We start from the raw sequence: 21,144 nt of genomic DNA, 5'->3' as shown, positions 1-21,144 counted from the left end.
CATAAATGATAGTTAATGATTGCCACTTTTTTCTTGAACCATGATCCCCACGTTAGTTATTATGACCTGGAGATTGTGGGGGGCTATTGTGGGGAGTGGAACAGTCACCACTCAGGCCTTAGGCCCAAGAAGTAATTGGGCCACGGGGAAAGAATTGGGCCAAGCCTATGTATTGAAGAGAATTCTCAATGGGTAATAAACCATGAAATGAAGAAAGCTGAGTCGTCCCAAGTACTATGGAAAAGATGAGTGACATAGGAAATTAGTTCCTGTGGAAAGGGTAAGGTGTGAACTTACCCGAGGTATGGTGTGCGAATACTCCACATGTGATTTTCAGGAGATTCCTAGAACCACGGGAAACTTCTGAAACATGTAAGAAGGTTGAAGATCTTTGCCTCCGCATTAATGATGGAGCTCTTACCTCACCTCTGCCACATTAAATACAAGTGAGACAGCCTAAATAGTACCAAACCCCCCCCCCCCCCCCAAAAAGTTAGAGTTCCAGGATAAGGGTAGGGAGTAATCTGATAAAGTTAAAGAAAATATCCCTCAGGCTCTGTCAGGCAATAGGACAGCTATGGTGATAAGAGTAAGGATTGAAGCTATAAAAGGGAGAGGAGAAGTTAAAGGTGGGGATCTGGAAAAAAAAAGGGAGGTGGGGGGGGGGAGGGGAGAAAGGAATAGAAATAAGAAAAATCAACCAGGGAGAGAGAGAGAGAGTAAAGATAACACCACAGGAACGTGAGAGTTATCTATTGTAATACAGGAGTTTAGAGAAATCAATTGCTTGAGTTTCCCATTGTGGAGTGTTTTTCCCTTGTTATTTACTTATATGTACGTTGTTTGAATGGTTTGAGTGAGAATCCGTGAAGAACTCCACGGGGACCAGTTTTTACGTCCCAACAATATATATATATATATATATATATATCGTGCAAGTGAGATTACATGAATTAAGTGAAGTGTTGGACGACAATCTCACTTTTCTTTTTGTTGAAGGAGATTGCCAAAACCAAGGGCAAAATCAGGAATTTTTGTCTGATTAAGATGAGTGACATAGGAAATTAGTTCCTATGGAAAGGGTAAGGTGCGAACTTACCCGAGGTATGGTGTACGAATAATCCACGTGTGATTTTCAGGAGATTCCTAGAACCATGGGAAACTTCCAAAACATGCAAAAAGGTTGAAGATCTTTACCTCCGCATTAATGATGGGGCTCTTACCTCACCTCTGCCACATTAAATACAAGTGAGACAACCTGAACAGTACCAAAACCCCCCAAAAGTTAGAGTTCCAGGATAAGGGTGGGGAGGAATCCGATAAAGTTAAAGAAAATATCCCTGAGGCTCTGTCAAGCAATAGGACAGCTGTGGTGATAAGAGTAAGGATTGAAGCTAAAAAAGGGAGAGGAGAGGCAAAAGGTGGGGATCTGGAAAAAAAAGGGGGGGGGGAGAGAGAAAGAGAGAGAGAGAGAGAGAGAGAAAGGAATAGAAAGAAGAAAAATCAACCAGGGAGAGAGAGAGTAAAGATAACACCATAGGAACGTGAGAGTTATCTGTTGTAATATCTAACTTGAAATTGTAATACAGGAGTTTAGAGAAATCAATTGCTTGAGTTTCCCATTGTGAAGTGTTTTTCCCTTGTTATTTACTTATATGTTGTTTGAATGGTTTGAGTGAGAATCCGTGAAGAACTCCACGGGGACTAGTTTTTACGTCCCCACAATAAATAAATAAATAAATAAATAAATATATATCGTGCAAGTGAGATTACATGAGTTAAGTGAAGTGTTGGACAACAATCTCACTTTTCTTTTTGTTGAAGGAGATTGCCAAAACCAAGGGCGGACTAAGGAATTTTTGTCTGATTAAATTATGATATTGATTCGCAATTGAAGAAAAACTTAGAGTACTACATACTTACATACATATATGTCTTTGTGCATTATTTTAAAAAATAGAATATTAAATATAAACTAAACCATAACTCATCTATATATATATATATATTAATAGCCAAAGTTTAGAGAAAATCCAATTAGATTTTAATTGAATTCTCAATTTTGCGCCACGTATCTCATTTAATTTTTAATCTTGTGTCAAGTGAATTATTGATTGTAAAAATCAAATAGTCCAAATCCAATTAGAATCTAAATTGGATTTCAAATTGTGTCTAATTTTTCGCCACATGTCCACTTAAGTTTTTAATTTTTGTGGTAAGTGAATTATTAGGAGCAGAAACCAAAGAGTCTAAAACCAATTAAATTCTAAATTATATATATTTAGAAATGTATGGTTTAAAAAAATGTAAGCTAATATCATATATAATTTGAACCTCTTCTAAAAAAGAAATGTATAATTTGAACTATATAATTGTGAATATTTTTAATTGGCATAGGGCTACACACTAGCATATATAATAGCACAAGATTATTGTTAGAGATTTTTAATTAGTGTATTACTTACTAGTACTCAAAATACTAACAAAACTAAACAACCAATTGAGTACCTTGAGGTCATTTTTTCCATGAGTTTCTCGTATTCTTTTGAACAATCATAAGGCCATAACATTCGTAAAAATTAAATATAAGTATATAAAAAAAAAAATTAGACTACTTCTACATGAAGACATACTATCAATAAAAATAAAAAATAACAAAATCACTATAAGCAAGTATAATATAAATAGAATTTAAATTAAACTAAACTAGTCTACTATGGTAAAAAATAAATTCAAAACCATTTTCATTCCTCAACTAAATAGAAATTGAACTAGAATAGAAAATTCAAATGAAGGGGAGCTGAACCAAAGTTTGAGTTTTAGGCTTTGGGGAAAGATGAATGAAGAGAACCTATGGCTAAAAGTTAGTAAAATATATATATATATATATATATATTGGCATACGTCTGACATGTTGGGAAGGGTAGTGAAATAAAAGTTGAAAGAATTAGAATTTGGGAGGGGGCTAAATTTTGTGGCTGTGATGGTGGGTGGGGGCTAAACTTTGCACTTGGAGGGGCTAGCTCTTATAAACATGAACTGGGATCTACTATTTACTTGTAATTAGAGAGATTCTATAAAATTTTGTGGGGCCATGGCCCCCTGTGGACAACATAGTTCCGCCCTAAGCCAAAACTTAAGAGGAAAGTAATTTTATTAGTAAGTTTAAATTAGAGCCAATAACAACTAATCACCTATGATTTGTTGTGAATATATTGTGGACGTAGCACTTCTTTTTTCTTTTTGAGAAATGTTATGTCCATGATATTTTCACTACAAATCTTATATGGCAGGTTGTTACAGTTTGTTATTGATGGGGCAGAAAAGTAATTTTAGTGGTAGGTTCAAATTAGAACCAATAATAACTAACCACCTATAATTTATTGTGAAAATATTGTGAAAAAGATTTGTTGTGAAAATATCGTGGACGTAGCACTTCTCTTTTCTTTTTGAGAAATGTTATGTCCATGATATTTTCATAATATTTTCACTACAAATCTTATATTGCAGGTTGTTACGATTTGTTATTGATGGGGCAGAAAAGTAATTTTAGTGGTAGGTTCAAATTAGAACCAATAACAACTAACCACCTATAATTTATTGTGAAAAAGATTTCTTGTGAAAAAATTGTGGACGTAGCACTTCTCTTTTCTTTTTGAGAAATGTTATGTCCATGATATTTTCACAATATTTTCACTTCAAATTTTATATGGCAGGTTGTTACGGTTTGTTATTGATGGGGCAAAAAAGTAATTTTAGTGGTAGGTTCAAATTAGAACCAATAACAACTAACCACCTATAATTTATTGTGAAAATGTTGTGGATGTAGTACATCTTTTTCTTTTCTGCTGTACCTATCCAGAAACTAGAGATCAATCTAGAACCCTAGAGAAAAATTCCTTTGTTCTCTCGACCTTCATCCTCTCCAATTCTAAATTCAATGAGAGAAGATTCAATATCATACACGCATTGATACTTTGAGTGTTCTCGAGTGTTGTTGGTATTGGAAAATCAATAAAGTCATAGTTATCCTAAATCCTCAAGAGGCCTTTCACGTTGGGTTTTTTTTTTTTTTTTTTTTTTTTTTTTTTTTTTTTTTAAGGAGACATGATCATGCGGTTGGTGGCCCAACTTGTGATTCCAAAGACTAAAAAGGAGAAAAGATTTAAGGAATAAATTGCTTACAAGAGCGGGAAGCTTGAGTACATATTCTTTACTTAGCTTTGAGGGTTTTGTTAGCAATTTGTATTGCAACTATTCTTTACTTAGCTTGAGTACATAGTCTTTAATTTGCTTTGAGGGTTTTGTTAGTGGATTGTTTAATGCAATAGGCCCCATAAAGTGTTTTTATTCCTGGTTTTGGGTTTTTCTCTTTGCAAACAATTCTAGTGTTCCTTTGGGTGTGATTGATTGTTTAGGATATGTTTTTTTTTTAATTATCTATCGATGCATATGATAATTGGTTAATTACACCAATAATTTGATTTGGTTTGTTAATTAGCTTAAAATTGACATTAGCCATAAAATTGAGATTTAAAGTATAATTCTCAAAATAAAAGTACGTAAGTATCTTTGAAGTATGGGGGATAAAAACTAGAGTTCAAGTTTTCATAAGAAAGCTTGACATAAATACCCACCTAGATTAAGTTAGAGTATAATTTCTATTTTATATAAAAAAATTGATAAATACATCAAAATTATTTTGTTTTATAATAAACTTAGCGCGTTATTTGAAAAAAAAAAAAATTGCCGTGTTAAAAGAAATTAATAAAAAAAAGTTGTAGGAAATTTCGTGATCATCCTTGCTCAATTAAAGAAGAATTGCCTTTGGATATATATAGTATCGCTTTATCCTTTATGACGTCGATTGAAAATGGTACGAAAAGTAGAACAAGAGTCGTAGATTCTTCTTGCTGAGGTGGTATATCGCATCTGATGCCCTCCACCTCCATGTATCAGGAAGGAAACATGCATCAAATGCATGCTGTATTTTCTTCATCTAAACAGACAAACAATTATGCAGCTCGTTTACTCCACTTCCAACCGCGTCTTTTGAGTCAACAAACCATAGTGTATGTTAAAGATATATTAGCCCATTAGTATAAGCCCAAGCCTAATTCTACTTTGTGTGCAAGTCAAGTCTCCAACTTGTACTAAAAGTCTATTATTCTAGGGTTTAGTCTACTATATATACAAATGTTATGATTCATTATAACACAAGAATTTGTACTACACTCTAATATATTATTAAAGTAGCCCTTTAGGGTTTCCGTATCAATGCTAATATTTAACAGTGTAGAATTTCTGTGATCTTAACTTATAAGTTCCAAAATTTTCCTTGTTCTTTTTTCAGTATCTTTTTTCTGTTCAATTTTGTTAGCTAAGATGGGAAAAGGAGAGGGTCCGGCGATCGGAATTGACTTGGGAACGTGCTACTCATGTGTGGCAGTTTGGCAACGTAATCGGGTGGAGATCATACCCAATGATCTGGGGAACCGTACCACACCATCTTATGTGGCTTTCAAAGAAACTCATCGCTTGATTGGTCAGGCAGCTAAGGACCAGGTTTCCATGAACCCCACCAACACTGTTTTTGGTGAGTTTCTACTTCTCTGATACCATTACAATTAAAGTTTAGATTTTTAGAGTTTTATTGGCTTATTTGTGTTCAAACGCATGTGGGTTCTGTTTAGTCAAAATTATTGTGAAGCTGAGGAAACTTGAAAAAAGAAAAAAAAAAAAATTACTGTTGTTTTGTTTTATTTTATGATAGTGAAAAGGAACAGAGCCATTTGCTGTATAATGGGGAATTTCTCTCTCTGTTATAGGAAAGTCCTATGCTTTTAGTGAGAGTTGTAGTTTAGGAAATGGTTATTTGTTGTTTACAGTAGAAAAATATCGAGATCGTTCTTGCGAAGAATGGACTAAGTTTGTGTACAACACCGACCGCACATTGACACAGATTTCCAGGGTTGAAATCCCCTATACTGATGATCTTAGACACAAATTATATGTGTGGAAAACCAAGAATTAGAAAGTTAAAGAAGATTGTTTCTCAGAAGGAAAAAAAAAAAGATTCTAGCTAGTCCCTTCACTGATAGAGTCGCTTTTGGATTTGGGTACTACATGATTCTAAGAGTTACGTTTATTGAACCATTTGACGCTTTCTGTTTGTTTACACATTTGAGTGCCGATTTATGGAGAAGCCTGTAATTTCAGTGGAGTCATTTTTAGTGGGTTTGGACCCCAATGGATCAGTTGATTATATAGATGGATCACCTATTTTATTTTTAATATGGAGCTTTGCACTTTATAGCATTTTTCATTTGGTCTTTTACTCTTTTGTCATTTATGTATTTGGGATTAAATGAGGCACTATTCTGTGTTTTCTTTCTGGTTTGTATTAGGCATGAAAGTATTGCTTTTGATGTAGAAAACTAAATTCTAGTACTAACTAGGAAAGGTTTCCTTTGAGGGGACAACGGATATCGTTTATAAACTGGATTTTTGTGTGAGAAATGGTGTGCACATTCTAGAACGTGGCATGTCATGGGCAAACATACATGTTTAGCAACAGCTCTCATGCGTCAACTCCTCTCCTTTCTCTCATTGTTCAGTTGCTCCACTAAGTAAAATAATACTAAGCTGCCAAAAAAAAAAAAAAAAAAGGGAAATCTAGACCAAGTTATAAATAAATAAATAAATAATAGAAAACTATCTAAAACATGAATTCCAGAGACAGTTTGGGGAATAATATAAGGTAGACAAGAATAATATGAACTTTTAAAGAAGTATGTCAAGATTGAATCCATTCAAATTTTTATTTTAATATTGATTATTATAGATTTTTACTGTTATACGTATGCTTTGACCCCTCACCAGGTGTTGTAAAGAAAGCCATAAATATATCTCATATGGTAGGCCCAAACTAGTTTTTTTTTTTTTTTTTTTTTTTTTTTTTTTTTTCCAGATGTTGGTAGTATGTGTTTGCATTAACTATCTCTCGGATTTTATCATAATTATCTGTATTGAAAACAAACAAAAATATGTCAAGATGATGACCATCATGTTTTAGAGGAGCAACTGAACAATTTCAATAGAAGAGAAGAGCTGTTGGCGGAGAGAGAGGGGAAGAGCTGCTGCTGGGCACGCGTGAGAGCTGTTGACATATTTTTGTTTGTTTTGAATGGAGATAATTATGATAAAATCCGACAGATAATTAATGCAAACACATACAACCAACATCTGAAAAATAATCCGACAGATACAGATAATCCTACATGTGAGATATATTTATGGCTTTCTTTACAACACCTGTTGAGGGGTCAAAGCATACGTATAATACAGTAAAAATCTATAATAATCAATATTAAAATAAAAATTTGAATGGATTCAACCTTGACATACTTTTTTAAAAGTTTATATTATTCTTGTCTACTTTATATTATTCCCCAAATTGTCTTGGACTTCATGTTTTAGATAGTTTTCTATTTTTATTTTATTTATTTTTTTAACTTGATCTAGATTTCCATTTTTTTTTTTTTTGGCAGCTTAAAGTTCGTTTGGATTGGGTTTTTAACCTAGCGTGTCTGCATCTGGATTTTTTTTTTTTTTTTATTTCACGTTTTTGACTTACGGTTATTGTTCATGAACAGTAACAGTAAAGTTTGACTTTTCTCCTTCTTTTTAGCCAATCAGTGCACACTGTGTACTATTCACTTACCCACAAATTTCACTTTTCAACAATTTTTCATTAAAAATGGGTTCTACGGTACTATTCACATATTTAAAAATTATTTTGCTACAATGTTTTTCAGTTTTTAATTTTCAACCGTATCCAAACGGATCCTTGGTATTATTTTACTTAGTTGAGCGACTGAAGAGATGATTGAAGGTATGAAACGGAAAGCTGAGCGAGTTTGCGAGTACATGTTGGAGCGCAGAGGAATGTGAAGGGCAAAGTACCGGTGGGATAGAGGGAATTGCGGTAAATTGTGTATTGTAAATTGACTATACAATTTCTGTGTTGATGTTTAGAATTGTATATGAGCTAGGCGTTCATTTTTTTTATTTCCATTTAGGTAATATGATATATTTAGTTGGTGATCTTGTGCTCGGAGTCAATTGGTTTCGTTAGATGAGAGTTCCAAGTCTATTGGGTAATATAGTTTAGCGTTTAGAAGTTGTTCTCAATTTAGGAATTTAAGGGCTTCCATAAGACTGTATTAGACAATCGTTGGATCAGTGAGGCGGCTGTGGATGGTTTTTCTGGAACTGGTGTTAGGTGCTTGCAAGGCCCTTTAGGTCCTAACATGACCGGTATTTGTTTGTGTGTATGTTGTTTTTGAATCTTCTTAGTACTTGCACAATCTTCCAAGCACAGCAGGCAAACATCTTAGTGCTTACACAGCAGGCAAAATATCCAAAACACCCAAGCACATCCTGGCAGTGCAACATGGGAGGATGTCCTGTATCTGACTGACCCTGAAAACTAGTCACTAAAAGGAATGTTTCAAGTCTCAGGATTTTTGCAGAACGCTGCTACTGACTAGTCTTGCTCCCATTGGTGACATAAGATATTTGGAAGAATAAAGCAATGCCATTTTTCTCTGTATCAAGCTTTGAAGAAATCACTCTACAAACCTCATGCGTTCTTCAAAGGAATATGGTCCTTCTATGTGAGGTATTCAATCTTCAATATATATTATAGAGAATCTTTTTGTGTCTTCTTAGGTTCAAAATCCAAAATTTTGTTAAACTTTCCTGATATTGGTGATTCAATATTCACAATGTAGTGTTGAACTTCTGATCTACAGAGACTGGGTGCTTGCACATAGTTTATTTTTTGTACCCGGCTCTCCTACTAAAACATGACTTTTCATATTGTTTGAAGTGATATCTAAGTTGATTTTCACAGAATAGTGCCTCATTTAATCACAAATACATAAATGACAAAAGACCAAATGAAAAATGCTATAAAGTGCAAAGCTCCATATTAAAAATAAACTAGGTGATCCATCTAAATAATCAACTGATCCATTGGGGTCCAAACCCACTAAAAATGACTCCACTGAAATTACAGGCTTCTCCATGAATCGGCACTCAAATGTGTAAACAAACAGAAAGCGTCAAATGGTTCAATAAACGTAACTCTTAGAATCATGTAGTACCCAAATCCAAAAGCGGCTCTATCAGTGAAGGGACTAGCTAGAATCTTTTTTTTCTTTTGAGAAACAATCTTCTTTAACTTTCTAATTCTTGGTTTTCCACACATATAATATGTGTCTAAGATCATCAGTATAGGGGATTTCAACCCTGGAAATCTGTGTCAATGTGCGGTCGGTGTTGTACACAAACTTAGTCCATTCTTCGCAAGAACGATCTCTCTGTTATAATAGGTTATTGGTTTGGTTTGAAAGCTGGGTTTCGGACTATTGTGATCTGTGTAGTCCAGAGTGGTTAATTTGACTCGTTTGTTTGAGTAGTTTTGTTTGGGTGTTGCATTGCTGCTTATTTTATGAGCCCGTTCAGCTACTCACAAACTGTGGGACCCCACAATCTTGTGAGTTGCGGGCTTATTAATAATCAATTTGCCACGACTTTAAAGTTTAATTTTTGTAAGCAAGCTTCCTATACAATAGATTGTCAAAATTAGAAATTAGATTTTAGCTTTCCCTTATTATGTATGGCTTTACCAATAATGCTACAGATAACCTTATTCACAACAAATTTCTTAATTTTTGAAGTTATCAACGGTGAATAATGGGTCCATGAATGTTAGTTATATCCACCATTCATAGTTAATCACTTCAGTAATTATAAAATTTGTAATAAAAAAAAAAATTGTGTTTGCTGCATTACTAATTGTCTTACGCAAGGTAAATAATAAAAATAATTTTTTATGTTTTTTTAATATAAATTTTACACCTTAATTATGATATTTGATCTTTCTCAAAAAAAAATTATGATATTTGATTTTTTATATATAAAATTGATCGTGATTTGTTTACTAATAGTTCATCTAGTTATTTGTTAAGTTTTTTTTTTTTTTTTTTTTGTTTGAACAAGTTAAGACCTTTGGGCGATTCTATTATTAAGTAAATTTGTTATTCTTCCTCAAAAAAAAAAAAAAGTAAATTTGTTATTAAGTTACAATATTGACTTTAATAAATTAGACTCTATTGTTATATGCTTTATATTTTATTTTATTTTTGTCATATTCTAATTTTATATTATTGATTCTATTTCAATTACTGGCAAATATTTTTCAATTATAAATCTCTGCTAAAAACTGTCAATCTAAATATGAAATATTGAAGAAAAAAATAAGAAGAAAACAAAAAAAATCAACTGAATCTCAAATAGGATCTCTTGATAAAGTTGTTAGGAATTTAAAAGGTATAACAAAAAAATTATGTGAAATCTATCAATTCAAAATAAAAATGAATCAAAAAGAGTTAGAAGAGCGTGTAATAATGTTAGAAAAAGATGGCAATGAAAATAATCATAATAATATTCAAATTTCAAAAATATAATATAACAATTCTTGATTACATAAAAAGATTAATCATTCTTTTCAAAATGCATATATTGCTTACAAAATTTTACTACCAATATTTATTTAGAGTTTTTTATTTGTTTCTATAAAAAAAAATTTTAAATTAAAATTGATTATGTCACAAGAAAATGAATTAGTTATATTAAAATATGAAAAGTGGACATGAGAAGAACCTTAATATAAAAACTTAATTAGTAATTTTACATCTCAAAAGGTAAGAAAAATGTATTTTAATTTTTTTTTAAATAATGAATTTTAAATATAAGAAATGCTCCATTTCAATCTTATTTCAAAATTAATTATGTCACAAGAAAATTAAATGGATTACTCATATTATCGATTAATTAAAAAGTAGTTATTAGGAAAATCTATATATACTAACTAAATTAATAAGGAGAATAGATTTTATGTAAAAAATAAAAAAAAAATAAAAAAAAAGAAACTATAGTGGATTTTAGATATGAATTGGTCCCACTTAAGATTATGCTCTTAGCCTCTTAGGCCTCAACTTGATTTAAGTTGGTATTGATTGTATCTATAGCTCATTAGTGGCGTTATCTTGTCATATCGTGTTTCTTTTGTTAACAATATTTTCTCATTCAATGTTGAAATTTTATTTTGCATAAGACAAATCCCTGGAGCGTTAAGAAAAGTTCATCTATGTTTGCTTTGATATTGTTTCAATGAAGCAATGTATGTCTAATGTAATTATTTGTTTATTCAGCCAAAAAAAGAAAAAGTGATGATTTTTTTTTTTTTTTTTTTTTTTTTGTATATTGATTTTCATGTTGGTGGTATGAAGACTCTAAACGTTTGATTGGAAGGCGATTCAATGATGAATCTGTGCAACGTGACATGAAACTGTGGCCATTCAGGGTGATTGCTGACCCTGATCATGGGAGGCCCATTATTGCGGTCACATACAAGTATGAGGAAAAACATTTTTTGGCTGAAGAAATCTCTTCAATGGTACTCGTAAAGATGAAGGAGATTGCTGAGGCTCACTGCGGTTCAAAGATCAAGGATGCTGTCATTTCTGTCCCAGCTCGTTTCAATCACTCACAGCGTCAAGCCACAATGGATGCCGGTATCATTGCTGGTCTGAATGTGATGCGGCTTATCAATGAGCCAACTGCTGCTGCTATTGCATATGGGCTTGACAAGGATGATGGTACAGGTGAGAAGAATGTGCTCATCTTTGATCTTGGTGGTGGGACATTGGATGTCTCACTTCTTACCGTTGAAGAGGGTATCTTTGAAGTGAAAGCTACGGCTGGTGACAATCATTTGGGAGGTGAAGATTTTGACAGTAGAATGGTGAACCATTTCATTAAAGAGTTCAAGGGAAAGCATAAGAAGGATATTACTGGGGGTAAGGCTTATAGGAAGTTGTGGAATGCTTGTGAAAGGGCTAAGAGGATGCTCTCATCTAACACTAAAACAACAATTGAGATTGATTCTTTGTATGATGGTATTGACTTCTACTCATTTATCACCCGAGCCGAGTTTGAGGAGCTTAACCTGGATTTATTCACAAAGTGTATGGGGCCTGTTGAGAAGTGTTTGAGGGATGCTAAGATGGACAAGAGCACTGTCCATGATGTGGTTCTGGTTGGAGGGTCTACGAGGATCCCCAAAGTTCAGAAATTGTTACAGAACTTCTTTGATGGGAAGGAGCTCTGCAAAAGAATTAACCCTGATGAGGCTGTTGCTTATGGTTGTGCTGTGCTGGCTGCAATTCGCAATGGTGAGGGTAATACGAGAGTGGAAAAAATCTTGTGCATAGATGTCACCCCTCTATCTCTTGGTTTTGAGACCTCTGGAGATTTAATGACTGTGTTGATTCCAAGAAACACCATTATTCCCACCAAAATGGAGCGGTATTTCACAACCTATTCTGATCAACAGGTGGTTGTGACCATCCCGGTTTATGAGGGTGAACGTGCCAAAACAAGTGGTAACAATTTGCTGGGCAAGTTTGAGCTCTCTGGTATTCCTCCAGCTCCTAGTGGAGTTCCACAAATTACTGTTTGTTTTGACGTTGATGTTGATGGAATCTTGAACGTTTCTGCCAAGGACAAAACCTTTGGAAAGAGGAATAACATTACAATCACTGATAAGTGCGGGCTCTCCAAAGAAAAGATTAAGAAATTAGTGCAGGAGGCTGAGAGGTACAAGGCTGAGGATGAGGAGCATAACATGAAGGCCAAATCAAAGAATGCACTTGAGAACTACGCTTTCAACATGAGGAACACATTTAGAGATGAAGAGACTGTTGCTAAGGTTTGTGCTGTGGACAAAAAGATGGTTGACGAAGTAATTGAGGAGACTATCGATTGGCTTGAAAGGAACCAGCTTGCTGAGGCAGACGAATTTGAGGATAAGATGAGCAAGCTGGAGAGCATCTGCAAGGCAGTAATTGCCATGATTGGTCAAGGCGCTGATGATGACGTGGGTGAAGCCACACTTGAGGATGAACAGCACATGGAGGAGATTAAGATTCACCAAGGTGTTGATTGTGACATGAATGTATCTACTCAAGAGGATACGAAGCCTAAGAAGGAGATTAACATTTGTCAGGGTTCTAATGGTCACATGGCTATAGCCATGGAAGAGGTCAATAAGCTTCAGAATGAGATTAAGGACAAAGGGCAGGAGGCTGAGAAGAATATAGTTCAGGATAAGGAGGATAAGAAGAAGGAGATTAAGGACAAAGGTCAGGAGGCTGAGAAGAATATAGCTCAGGATAAGGAGGATAAGAAGAAGATTAAGGACAAAGGGCAGGAGGTTGCGAAGAATATAGCTCAGGATAAGGAGGATAAGAAGAAGGAGATTAAGGACAAAGGGCCGGAAGCTGAGAAGAATATAGCTCAGGATAAGGAGGATAAGAAGAAGAAGGTTGAGAAGTACAAGGCTGATGATAAGGAGCATAAAAAGAAGATTGAGGCAAGGGATGCATTGGAAAATTGTGCTTACTACATGAGGTACAAAATCAACGATGTGAAGAATGCTTTGGAAAAGACTGAAGATGCAATTGAGCAGGCCATCCTCTGGCTTCGAAGGAACCAGCTTTCTGAGGCAGATGAGTTTGTGGATAAAATGAAGGAGCTGGACGGCATTTGTTACCCGTTTATTACCAAGATACCCAGAGGCGGCTTGATGCATTTGGGAGGCTAAGGTGAAAATTGATTATCTTGTTTTAGATGCAAAATTAGTGTTAATTAACATGAACTACGTAGAATTTTTTCTTTTTTTAGAAATTTTATAGATTGAAAAAATTTGACAAAATTTTTCATACTTGTTAATGTGACAAATTGATAGTGGTAAATAAAAGAGTGGTATTAGTGGTAGACTTAGATGAGAACTAGTAAAAGTTTGTTAACTAAACTCTTATTATTATTCTTTTTCCTTTTTGAAGTTCAACATTTACAATATTTTTTACAACAAATCCTAGGTTTTAAGAGTTTTTTTTTTTTTTTTTTTTTTTTTTTTTTTTTTTTTTTCTATTTGAAAATATCACTATAATTATTTTTTTGCCATCAATAACAGGCTGTAAGAACTTACTACTTAGCATTAGTTGTGAAAAATATTGTGGACAACATTTTTCTCTATTTTTTATTTGTTTTTCATCTGGTAAAAAAATATTATTTTATTTATTGATTATAAATAACCCTATTGGTTAAAATTTGGGAGCCTTTTTTTTTACTTGGGGCCTTAGGCTACCGCATCTCTTGCTCTATCATTCAGCCGGCCCTAGATGTACCAAGGAGCTGGTGGTGATTATGGTAAATGATTCTCTTGCACATTTCCTTGCTTAATAGCTTATTAAGAATGTTGTTGCTAACAGAACCATAATTCTCTTGAGGTCTCCCTCTGTAAATTTGGTAGTAGCTTATTAATAATGTTGTTTATAAAGATGTAGCAACAGCCTTATTGTAATCTTGTTTTGGTTTACCTCTATGAAGCTATTTTTATCAAATAAAGAATATTTCTAGTCAAGCTAAAGCTGCTGCTGAAGAAATAGTTGCTGCGGACAACACCGAGAACAGGGGAAGTCAAGAACCAGAAGGACAGAAGAACGACTTGTAGTTAGCTGCTGTAAACAACTTGTAGTTAGCTGTTGTAAACGACTTGTAGTTTAGTTGATTGTATATGTGTTTGTTTAGTAAACTCACACGTGACACATGTGCCAAGATCTGTTAGTATTAGTTTTGTTTCTGTTAGCACCTTTTTTGCGAGTTAGTTACTTAGTTTTTTTTTTTTTTTTTGATAAACAACATGAAACTAGATTTCATTTAAAGAAATAGAGTTCGAACAGGTTAGATCATGTTGAAGTTAATCAGCTATTATGGGTGGAGTATCCTCCACCCAAATATTACAATGATTCAACATTTTGGCATTCCTAGCCATGATATGAGCAGTAGTATTCCCACTCTTGCGAATGTGTGTTACTCTCCACGCCGTAAAGCATTTCAGCCCCTCTTTTACCCCTTCAATTACTTTCTGGATGGAATTCTGCAGCAAAATTTGATCACCAAGGGCCTTCACCACCAACTCTGAGTCACATTCCATGATGATCTCTTTCAGCCCCAAGTCCCAAGCAAGTAGCATTCCCTCCTTTACAGCTTTAGCTTCAGCTTCCAACGCACCCAAAGGCAGCTCAATCTTCTTACTCATGGCCCCCATCAGTTGACCCCTCTCGTTCCTAATGACCACCCTAATCCCACAGCACCCCAAGTCTTCAAAAATAGCCCCATCCGTGTTAACTTTAAACCATCCCCGATTAGGAAGGGTCCAAGGAGGTTTTGCAGGAATGGAAGGTCTTTCTTGGATATGCTTAACCTCCTGAACTTCCTTTAAATATGCAGCTACCTCCTTCACAATCACATCATGTTTCTTGCTTTGTTCACCATGACATACCTTGTTCCTATTGTTCCACAGGCTCCAAGCTGTCACTGCAAACAGCTCCCAATTGATACCCGTATGTGTGTCATTGATTGGCCAAACTATATCGATGAAGTCCCTTGGAGGGTCCTAAAAGTAAGGCAGCTTAAGCTTTGTATTGCTCCATACTTCTTCAGCTGTTTCGCAACTCCACAAGACATGACCCGAGGATTCACTTTGTTCACATATATCACATCTGTCATCTCACCCAATTCCCTTTTCTTTCAACTTGAGCTTTGTGGGAAGGATGTTTTTACAAGCCCTCCAAAAAAAAAAATGTTTTATTTTATTTAGGCAGTTCAGATGCCATGTAAGCTTCCATATTGCATTCATACCCGTGTTGTTTGAGCTACTCCCCTCATCAGACCTGCACTTTCCTTCTTTCAACCATTTTTGAGCTACCATGTATGCACTTTTAACAGTGAATTTTCCGTTGGAAGTCCACGCCCAGATTATGGAGTCTTCTGGCAACCTGAAATTGATTGGATGCCCAAGACTGCCTCTGCCTCATGGGGAAGAAACATGGATCTCACCTTTACCACATCCCAGCACCTTCTCACTGCATCCAGGAAGCTTGAGACCTTTTCCTCATCCTGTTGATCAGCTTGTGGGCTGATTGCTTTGAAGGATTCTAGCTTTGGTATCCACCTATCCTTCCAAATGCGAACACTTGCTCCATTTCCAATGCACCATCTAGAGCCCCTGTTTATGACCTGCTTTGCTGCCACTATGCTTCTCCACGCATAGGAGGGTCTTCACCCCAATTGAGCCTCTTCGAAGGAACTATCCATGAAGTATTTCACCTTAAATACTTTGTGTACCAAGGAGTGTGGATTTCACTTAATTCTCCACCCTTGTTTAGCAAGAAGTGCTAGGTTGAAAGCTTTAAGATCCCTAAAACCCATCCCACCCTCTGATTTGGGAGTGCACATTTTCTCCCAAGAGACCCAAGCCAACTTCCTCTCCCTTTCCTTTTGCCCCCACCAAAATCTGCTCATCATAGAATTTAGTTCTGTATACAAAGAATCCAGAATTTTGAAGCAACTCATCGTATAAGTAGGCGTAGCTTGACCTACTGCCTTGATGAGTATTTCTCTGCCCGCATGAGAAAGGAGTCTACCCTTCCATCCCGATATTTTCCTTCCTACTTGGTCTTTAATGCGGTTAAAAGCCTTTCTTTTGCTCTTCCCCACAAGTGGAGGCAAACCTAGGTATTTTTCATGGTACTGGACAATTTGTGCTCCAAACTTCTCCTTAATTTGCTCCTAGACCTCCCCGTTGGTATTCTTGCTCTTCCCTACAAGTTTTCTCTTTATTAAGCTTTTGCCCCGAGTCTCCTTCATAGTCTTCTAGCACCTTTATGACTTTATCACATTCTTCAACTGTGGTCCTACAAAAAACAATACTGTCTTCGGTAAATAGTAAATGTGATATCCTCGGTGCCCCCCTACTAACCGCCACACCTTTTATGTGACCCACTCTTTCTTCCCTCTTCAACATGGCAGATAATCCTTCAGCACACAATAAGAACATGTACGGAGATATTGGGTCCCCTTGGCACAAGCCCCTTTTTGGAATAATCTTCCCCTTTGGCTCGCCATTTATCAATACAGAGTAAGACACTATGGTCACACACATCATTATGAGCGAGATCCACTTCTCATGGAACCCCATTTTCCTCATCATAGCCTCTAGATACACCCATTCCACTTTATCGTAGGTCTTGCTCATATTGAGCCTTTATAGCCATTAATGCTTCCTTTCTCTATTTCCTTTGATCGATACAATGCATTGTTTCGAAGGCCACAAGTACATTGTCTGTTATCAGCCTCCCAGGTACGAAAGCACTCTGAGATTCATCAATCACTGCTGCCAGGATTCTTTTTAGTCTATTAGCAAGGATTTTGGACATTATCTTGTAGATGACATTACACAGGCTTATGGGTCAGAACTCTGTAATTTTCTGAGGGGATTTCACTTTTGGGATAAGGCATATATATGTGTCATTTATTCCACAAGGCATAATTCCAGAGTTTAGAGCATTCAGAACACAGTTTATTACTTCCGAGCCAACAATATCCCAATTGTTTTTAAAGAAGATAGGGGACATACCATCTGGGCGGGGGGATTTAGTGGGATGCATTTGCTTAAGTGCACTCCAAACTTCCTCTGCCCTGAAGTCAGCAATCAGCTCCGTGTTCATGTCTGTGGACACCTTGTTAGATATTGCACTTAGGCTAGCTTCAAAACTGGTTGGCTGGTTCGACCTGTAAATCGAGGTAAAGTAGTCCATGATAATCCCTTCAACTCTCTCCTTATCTTCGTTCCACACTCCCTTCAGGTCCTGCAACCCCACAATACTATTTTTCCTCCTCCTTTGGTTAGCCATAGCATGGAAAAAACGAGTGTTTCGATCACCCCATTTTATCCATAGTGCCCTAGACCTTTTATTCCATATGATTTCCTCCCTAATCAGGCTTTCATTAATCTCCTTCTTAACCCTTTGAATATCTTTTGCTTCCTCATGTAGGCTATCTCGAGCTTCTAAATGTTGGAGTCTTTCTTTCTTTTGTCTCAGTACTTGATGCAGGTTCCCAAACACTTTCCAGTTCCATTTCTGAAGTTGGTTTTGGCAGCTCTTGATTCTGTCTGTGACCTTATACTCTAGATCAACCCGCAACGGGTCCCATGCCAACTCCACAATCTCCCTAAAGCCTTCCTCCCTAGTCCACATCTCTTCAAAAAAGAAATGCTTCTTTGCTAGTTTCTGGGGTTGTCTTCGTTTGATGGACAAAGCTAAGAGGTAGTGATCCGAGATGGACAATGACACATGCTGCACTCTAGCCTGAGGGAAGATTCTCATCCATGCCTCATTTGCCACCATTCTGTCGAGTCTGAGCTTAGTACGTTGGTCTCCAAAGTGCCCATTACACCAAGTATAGTGTTGTCCAAAATATCCCAAATCATGAAGCTCACATCTGCTGAAACATTCCCTAAAATCCTCCATTTGTTTTGCATCTCTGTCCAAACCACCAATTTTCTCACCTGGGTGTAGAATTTCATTAAAATCTCCGAACACTACCCATGGCATCGTGCATTGCTCTTTCAGAACTTCCAACAACTGCCAAGAGATAAACCTTTTTCCAGCATCAGGTTGCCCGTAGAAACCAGTAGCTCGCCATGGTGTTGATACCGATTCCCCATTCACAACCACATCAATGTGCGAATTGGAGCAACTTTTGAAACAAATTTCCATACCTTCCTTCCACATCAGTGCTAAACCTCCACTTCTCCCGTTGCTGGGTACCGTGATACCCTGAGTATACCCAATTTTGTTTCGAACACCCTTCAATCTGCTCTCCCCCGCTTTTGTTTCTGCAAGGAAGACCATTAATGGATCTCTCACTTTCACCTCGTCGGTAAGGGGCCGAACTGCCAGGGAAGATCTAAGACCCCGACAGTCCCAAGCTAAGATCGTCATTTGGCTCGGCGGTGCTATGCCGCAGCCACCGCCACTCTGCCATCCTTTGGTGTGTTTTCATCAAGGGTTTGGTTGCTCTGTTTTCCCCCTTTCCTTCTTTTCTGATTGTTAACATTAGAATCCAACTCTTGTAGTGAGATAGGGCCCTCTCTCTTCAACCGGGTTGGGTTTTTTTCTTCAGGGCTTGAGTTTGCTTTAGCTTCACGAGCAAGCCTTTTCCAGTGCCTACTTCGTGGGCCTAAAGGTTCAGTAGTCCATCCATTAACCGTGTCATAGCTCATAGCTATTGGGCCCGGTTTAGCACTAAGTGAAAATGGGCCGCTCTCCACATTGTTGGTTTCATGGCTTGGCGCCTTAACAATTTTAAATTTTGGCATTTCCTTGTGATCCGTTGCTGTCTCCCATAACATCTCTTCTGTTAACCCAACCTGGCCCTTGCCTTGGTCCAAGACTTTTTCACCCAAATTAGCTTCCTTCTCCACTTGCTTTCTCACCAACTCCCTGACCAAACCATTTTCGTGCAAGATTTCTAGCTACTGTTTCGAAGCATCTGCACCAGTTTCACGCCGTGTCAGCGGACACTTCTCCATGGTCGTCAGGTTTGGCACGTGTTCCTTCCCATCATTCTTTGTGCTCCCACGTGCCTGAAGCAACTCCGGCCCTTTCTCCGCCACTGCACTAGTTTCCCAGCGTCTGGTTCCTACACTTTTCTCCATACCATAATAGTTTGAGTCGTGGCCGCTACGCAATAAAATATTTCCTCTCAACCAAGCCCCATATTGTAGTTCTTCATTTTCACCCACAGCGTTGCACTCTCCAGATTCTGAGCAGTCCTTTAGAGTGTGATTAAGTAAGCCACACCTATAGCAGAAGTTAGGCAGCCTCTCATACTTGAGTTGAACCCATCTGCCTTCCCCTCCTTCTATGGTTATCTTCTTCCAACGGACCAATCTCTTTGTCACATCGATGCGCAGTCGCACGCGTAAACATCTTCCCCAATGGACTCCAGATTAAAAAACATCCACTTCTAGAACCTCACCCAGCTTGGAACCAATTGCCTAACCTATTTCCTTCTTCCTACACTTTAAGGGAAGATTGAATATTTGAATCCAAAAAGGGGCCCATTTAATCTCTATTTCCTTCGGAGTTAGCTCCCCATCAAACTCCTGTATAAGAACCAGCTGTTTTTCATAGCTCTGTGGGCACATATCAAGGACTTTCTTCTTGTCATTTCCATCACTAAATTCCACCAAGAATAGGTCTTCCTCTACCTCAGAAATTTGGACCCCCTTATTTGGTTTCCACAACATCCTCATATTCTTTCTCAAAGCATCTAAATTTATGCTTTTATGGGCCATAATCTTCATCAACGTGCAATTCTTTCCTACTTCCTTTGCCGTTTTTGTGCTGTTGCTATCAATCTCTATACCCTCATCTTCCTCCTCCGTGAAGGAAAGTTTCTTCCATAAAACTTCTAGCTCCTCTGCCATTGCCTTTCTCTTCCTCTCCTTTAAACAGACTGTGGCAGTAGGGGAGCCCTACAAAAACACAACACCACCAGGCCTCAAAGCATTCTTCACATCGTTGAGGGTGTAGAGATTAGTATTTATAAGGAATAAGAATATCTTCTTTCACACAATCCTACAAAAGACAAGAAAAGCCCCACACGTTTTTTACTTTTGTGGAACACTAGCTATCTTTCTTTCTTTCTTTCCTTTTTTTTTTTTTTTTTTTTTTTTTGCTGAGAGGAACACTAGAAAATATAGGAGACGGATTCCTTTTCTTCCATTGAAATTATTAGGGAGTGAAAATGAAAAACAATGACAGGCAATGGCAAAAGACAAGATGAGGGTATAGAGATTCAAAGCATTCCATTTGGCATATTCTTCAAAGCATTCCGTTAGCTATCAATCTCTATACCCTCATCTTGTCTTTGGCTTGTATATATAGATTAGTATTGTAATTTTAATTATTCAATTAAATCATTCTTCCCAAACTAGTTTTCACAATTTTCTCTGGAAAAGATAAATTTCTACCACTCTCGACCTTTCTCAAACTCAAACCAACGAACCTTTGTAGTTAACAAAGCAATAAAATTGCAATTTGAGAGTAAAATTTCATTCGTTAGTTGTGTAGCTTCATGTGACAAATTTTGCTATAC

At 36.5% G+C, this 21,144-nt stretch overlaps 2 protein-coding genes across 9 annotated transcripts in view; both read left to right on the top strand.

Annotated features, from left to right (window-relative positions):
* Window positions 1-13,210, top strand: part of LOC126692090 (heat shock cognate 70 kDa protein 2-like) — a gene marked incomplete at its 3' end in the record, with an annotated part of 58,869 nt that extends 45,659 nt beyond the window's left edge. Inside the window, exons 2-3 of the mRNA XM_050387567.1 lie at window positions 5,551-5,596; window positions 11,361-13,210. Of these exons, the coding sequence (XP_050243524.1) occupies window positions 5,551-5,596; window positions 11,361-13,210 (1,896 nt within the window). The remainder of the gene's footprint in view (window positions 1-5,550; window positions 5,597-11,360) is intronic.
* Window positions 1-21,144, top strand: part of LOC126731005 (heat shock cognate 70 kDa protein 2-like) — a 93,565-nt gene that overhangs the window by 56,182 nt on the left and 16,239 nt on the right. For 2 of the 8 annotated variants that reach the window (XM_050435018.1, XM_050435016.1), the window contains exons 3-4: window positions 13,346-13,736; window positions 14,524-14,759. The exons of 2 other annotated variants lie outside the window; for them this stretch is intronic. In XM_050435018.1, coding sequence (XP_050290975.1) covers window positions 13,346-13,735 — 390 coding nt within the window. In that variant the 3' untranslated portion in view covers window position 13,736; window positions 14,524-14,759. 4 more of the 8 variants (XM_050435014.1, XM_050435017.1, XM_050435015.1 and 1 more) reach the window with 4 other exon arrangements.

The sequence above is a fragment of the Quercus robur genome, chromosome 1 (assembly GCF_932294415.1).
Source record: "Quercus robur chromosome 1, dhQueRobu3.1, whole genome shotgun sequence".
In the NCBI taxonomy this organism is placed as follows: Eukaryota; Viridiplantae; Streptophyta; class Magnoliopsida; order Fagales; family Fagaceae; genus Quercus; species Quercus robur.
This window is presented reverse-complemented; position numbering and strand designations above follow the sequence as displayed.